Source organism: Nicotiana attenuata, unplaced genomic scaffold, assembly GCF_001879085.1.
Source record: "Nicotiana attenuata strain UT unplaced genomic scaffold, NIATTr2, whole genome shotgun sequence".
NCBI lineage: Eukaryota > Viridiplantae > Streptophyta > Magnoliopsida > Solanales > Solanaceae > Nicotiana > Nicotiana attenuata.
The window spans coordinates 214,957-220,815 of record NW_017671923.1 but is presented as its reverse complement, the minus strand read 5'-3'; the positions used below and the strand labels follow the sequence as shown (position 1 = coordinate 220,815).

General features: G+C 35.2%; 1 protein-coding gene across 6 annotated transcripts in view; it reads left to right on the top strand.

The window, feature by feature from the left end:
- Positions 1-1,780: 1,780 nt before the first annotated feature.
- The window catches only part of LOC109210902, a 10,331-nt gene continuing 6,252 nt past the window's right edge, over positions 1,781-5,859 (top strand). The window contains exons 1-3 of one of the 6 annotated variants that reach the window (XM_019374377.1): positions 1,782-1,934; positions 4,314-4,464; positions 5,665-5,737. In XM_019374377.1, the coding sequence (XP_019229922.1) occupies positions 5,690-5,737 (48 nt within the window). In that variant the 5' untranslated portion in view covers positions 1,782-1,934; positions 4,314-4,464; positions 5,665-5,689. The other 5 variants (XM_019374380.1, XM_019374376.1, XM_019374379.1 and 2 more) reach the window with 5 other exon arrangements.

Genomic DNA, 5,859 nt, shown 5'->3' with positions numbered 1-5,859 from the left:
TTAAGGCAGCCCACTAATCAAGCAAGTCATTATATCATGACGTGGAGTGGAAATGACACTAGGTAGCCACTTTTAAGGTAAAAATAGCACGATCTAATCAGTTTTTGGACTGGTCATTCAAAAATAGCCAGCATTTATCAAGTCAATAAAAAAATAGCTACTATTTTGCTGCAACAGAGACCGGTGCAGCATAATATACTGGAGTTCGGTGCACCTATGTACGAACTTCCAGCATATTATGCTGGAACTCCAACACACGAAAAGTTCCAGCATAATATACTGGAGATTCGAGCACTTGTGTATGAACTTCCAGCACATTATACTGGACCGATATACTTTGCTGGAACTCCAGTATATTATGCTGGAGTTCTAGTGTACTTATGCTGGAACTCCATCATATTATGCTGGAGTTCCAACATACTTATCCTGGAACTCCAGTATAATATGCTGGAGTTCAAATATCCTTATGTAGAACTCTAGCATAATATACTAGTGTATTTTCCGAGTTTTGAACAGTGTTTTCCCTCAGATTTATCTTTACATGAAAAGTGGCTAGATTTCGATTACTTTTGAAACTGGGCTATTTTTGAACGACCACTTGTAAATTTGGCTATTTTTAAATTTCTCCCACTTTTAAGTATGTTGTTTAAAATATATCCATAATTTACAATGTATTTAAAAATTAGCTAATTTCGCTCAAATTTCAGAACATGGCATCCAAGATTAAACCTCAAAGTTCAAACTTATTGTGTCTAGAAGTTCGAATCTTATGTCCCGAATTTCAAATTAGCAGCTCAAAAATCCAGGCTACTAAATCCTGAATTTGAAAATTTAGGGTACTTAGTCCTGAAGTTTGGATGAAATGACTAATCTTTAAATACATTAAAAATTATGAATATATTTTAAATAGCGGGCTAAAAAGTAGCTATTGCTCCACTTCGCAGGCACCCGTTGTCAATATTATGCTCTATTAAGATGCCAGTTTGCCTTCTTTGGATGATGAATAATGCCATTATCATTAGTAACTAAAATTGTAGAGCATAAAATCATCCTTCCGTTTAAGACTAGTTTGAAAAGGAAGAAAGATTGTGCATTTTTCACAATTACTCTATTATATTCTCCCATTTCATTCCCTTTGTTCAAACTTCAAACTAGTGGACATCTCGATCTTTAAAACGTGGAATAATAGATTTCTATATCCCATTATTATACTTGAGCATGTTGTAGAAAGTAATATGCTTAATTTAAGTTACTAATCCACAAACCATTATCTATAATTATCTTTTAAGTGATTTAATTATGCAAATTTTTAAAATATCTATACAAACTAAACTCAAATGTTACTACCCCATCAGGGTAGAGGTAAGGTCTGCGTACACACTATTTTTCCCAGACCCCATTTGTGATACTATACTGGGTCGTTGTTGTTGTTGTATACAAACTAAACTCAGATGTTACTAATGAACTATTTCAATGCAATTCCTATGCTATTTTTTTCTCCAATAGTAACAATCACAATAAAATTGGTAAAATAATTTATATAGAGAGTAGTAAAGAAGCAAATGTGTGTCTGTAATGTGTATTCTCGACCAACAAATTCATAAAAGTTAGTAAAATTATTCTATAATTTGGTAGGAAAAGAAAAATTCTCGTTACGGTTGGTTATTTATTTCCTATTCTAAACCCACGAAGATATTTATTTCAAAAAGACATTAAGTAGCCACTTTAAAAGACTGAATTTCAATTTTGATTTTTTTAGATAAATTTGTAATAAAAACAAATATTGACTAATTTGTAAACAGCATAGAATGTGTGCAACTGCCCCAAAGAAAAAGGCGGAAAATTCAGTATGCTGGAGGAATCCAACACTTGTTTCCGCAATACTGAGGAACTACAACCACTTCAATCGCATCGCTCCTTTTCTTCTTCATCAAGTAAGAAATAATTTCTGAATTTCAACTCAACTTATGGTTGACTAGCAACGGAATTCAGTTTGTATGTCCAGTTCAATGCTAGTATAAGTTTTCTGGGTTTTTGTTTTCTCGGAGCTTTTCTTAGTTCTCGCCGACCCCGACTAGTTTAGTATTGGGGATAGTTGTTATTGTAACTGCCCTGGGTGGACCGACTGTGGAGTTTAGCTTTGGTTATCCCTTCGAGTTGTCCGACTCTTTGAGCTCTTTCCTAATAAAGGATTAGTATTGTCGCTCATCTTACAATCCTAAGGTTGCTGCACTTTCCATTTGCTTTCATAGCTCAATCTTTATGGCTGATTTTACAAGTTTAATCCCTTTACTGTCAGCTCAAATATAAGAAAAGATTAGCTTTTTGTGACCCTAAACTGCTATGCTCTCTGTTTGGTTGCTTAGAGCTCAAATATAAGCAAGAATTGTCTTTATTGCTGATTTCATAATCATAAGCTGCTACTTTCTCCTTGTGATTTCTTGGACAAAGATTATGAGCTCATATATAAGAAAGGATTAGTTTTTATGGCTGTGCTTAAAATCCTGTTTACTTTTCTCTCTCCATTTGGTTTTATTGGCCCAAGATTATGAGCTCACTTATAAAAATTAATTAGTCTTTATGATTTGACAAACCTTGAGCAGTTATGCCCTCGTTTTGGCTTCTGGCTGTGAGGTTTTGTGTGGGTTTTCGCAGTTGGGACTAGGGTGTGGAGCAGGTATACTAAGAAATGGAGAAAGATTTTCTATTCATGTGTAATAAGGCTATAGGCAGAAAAACATGACGACATACCAGGGGTGGTAATTTTTATTTATTTTATTTTTATTTTTATGATAATCAGGGGTGTGCATGTGGATTTTGATTATGACCATAGTAGTGGTTTGGTTTCATGTTGATGGCTTGTTTATTGGTTTCTATTTCATCGCTCTTAGGAGGCGATCCATCTAGGATTCTAGATTTCTTCTGGTTTCACACTTTCAGACTATCTTTAACTACTTTTAATCAAACTTTATCTTTAATTTTTGTTTTCAATTACTAATATTTTGTATTCCACTGCTTTGTATATCTCAGATCAATATATACCAATCTTACAAAGCATAGACCTGCAGTAAATATGCTAACATGTCTAAAACGTATTCTCAACTAGTAATATGTGTCGCATATACAATTTTTATTCCATTGCGTCCTATTCTCGCTAAGTTTGCATAGATCCCTAGAGATTGTGGGTCCTTTAAGAGAATTTCATTCCTTGTGATTTTAGGTATATCTGGTCCTGTTTTAACACTTTCACTCATTATTGTTTCACACCTGTGACCGATGCATCTAGAGGTCGACGGGTGACATGATTGAACCATCTTAAGTGACTTTCTCTTGGTTTATCCTTGATGTGCCCTACTTGAACTTTTTGACGAACGTGATCATTTCTAATCTTGTTAATCTTGTATGAACATACATCCATCTTAGCATCCACATCTCTGCAACATTGACTCCCATATAACATTGCTGGTCTTGTAACTGTTCTATAGTACATACCTTTCATTTTGGTACGCATCCTTCTATCACATATCACTCCTGTAGCACTTTTCTATCTTAACCATTCGATTTTGATTCAATGTGTAACATTTTTATCTATCATTCCATTATCTCGGAACAACGAGCCTATAGATCTGAATTGTTTGCATTTAGACACTAATCCCATCTAATTTCACCTCAATTCATTGTTCTAATGTTGTCTATAATTTGCAGTGCATATGTTTTATCTTACTTCTACTTATCCTAAAATTCTTACTCTCTGGAGTGCTTCTCCATAGTTCAATCCTTTGGTTGACGCCCTTGTTTCATCAATTAGCACAATATCGTCAGCAAATAACATACCTCATGGGACCGCATCTTGTATTTTGTTAGTTAGTTCATCCATAACTAGGGTAAACAAGTACGGTTCCCACCGATCCCTTGAGTAAACCCACGGTTATGAGAAACTCTTATGTATCTCCTACAACTGTTCTCACACTAGTATTATTTACTATTATTTCCAATGCCTCTCTTCATGTGTAATCCGGGTATATGAAGAATGATGGCATAGGATACTTGGAGTTAGGATCTTTGCTACTCTAGTGATTTGATTTATGTTTTGATTGTCTTGAATTTTTGGTAGTGCCGTTTCATTTTGCTTTCCTTTCCTTCAGATTGAGATGGTCTACACCCAATTAATGAGCAATTTTGAGTGTTATAGGTGCTTTGCTTGATTTTGGTGGGGATAGTTTTATAAACTGATTTTACATTGGATCTTTTAGTGTTTTCTCATTAAGGTCATTGCCTTGTGTGTTTAATAAAGTAATATGGGCTTATAACAGGGTCATGGTCTAAATACAACGGCAGCCACTTGCATGGACATACTTTAACGAATCATATATTGAAGGATATAAAATCAAAAAGCTGTCTTCAAATCCTAGATTAAGGGCCTTACGACAATACCTGAGAGGAACAGAGAAAAACTCTTGATTGGTGAGTAAGGGAAGATCTGTTTATGGTTCATAAAAGACTTGGTTCATTTGTTTGCTTTTCTTTCTAGTTCATCCACTTCAAGTGCGCTTCTGAAATTTTCTTCAACCAATGTCTGCTAACATCCTTTTGGTTTTCCTCTCACATCAATGATGCTATAGTTCTATTCTTCTCTGCCATGGAGGTTTCACCAAGAGTGGATAGAACTCGCTAAGATGTGGACACTCTGAACATTATTTTGTCAATTTTCTTAACCTCAGTGATTTTTTACTTTTGGTCTCCATACCTCTTCAAGTCATATTTTCTCAAGGTTCCTAAAGTTAGCTCATAGGCCTACTATTTTTATATGTTGTTTATTGGTCTGAGGAATAAGTAAGACATACAGCTGGAAATCATCATAAACATGTAGTCCCTAGAGAGGGTAAATGAGGGAAAATGAGTGATATTAGAAATCTTCCACCTTAGAATGAATTGTTTCCCTGTTTTGGAGCTTGAGAAGTTCTTGGCTTAAAATAGCAAAATATAGCTCTATTTCTTAATTGCTTTTGCAACTTCTGCAAGGCTGTTTTTGCATGGCGTGAGAGTTATGCTTTTAATTAACCGCCGGGCACAATAGTCTAACGTTTCATTATGCTTCACACGATTAAAACTGTGGGATTACTGGGCTTTTGTGCGGTCCTGAATTGAGTAAATTAGGTTCTGTATAGTATTTTTTTGGGTTTTGGGGGGGGGGTGGGGGGGTCCTTGTATTTCCCTTTGCTTGTAAACATTGTTCCTGCCCAAATAGATGTAAAAAGTAAAGAGAAATTATAACACACGTTATACGTCTCGTGTAAGGTGGAGTGTTGGTATATTCTATTGGTTCTGACAGCAGAGTTCTCAAAGCCCTGTTTCCATCAGGAACATGGCCTGAAGAATTTTTTGCATCACTTGAACTCGTTATGTTTTTATTTCATATATAGCCACACATCGTTCCTCTCGTCGATGACCTTTTGACTGCATTGGAAATTTGGTATATCTCTGCTCCCAGTTCTTCTCTTCCAACTCTCTCCATGCATATTGAAACATTAAATGCTGATTCGGAGTCTGTTCTTTCCAAATTTTAATAATAGGTGCCATTGACTAGCTTTTGAGATATACGATGATTCGCAGAAGCTCTATGGTGTAGACTACTACTGACAAATTCCAAATCCTGTATTGCAGTAATATTTGGTTTGAAGCCGCAAAAATGTCCAGTGGAGATGGAAGAATAGTCTCTTCTGAAGATATACAAATGGTATGCTTTTGATCTTTTTTACCTATTATGATCTCTTCATAGAAAAAAAAGGAAAAAAGAAGAGCTATTCACGCAATTCTGTTTAAGTATCCATTCTGATCTATTTGAGCCCAGTTCATCCC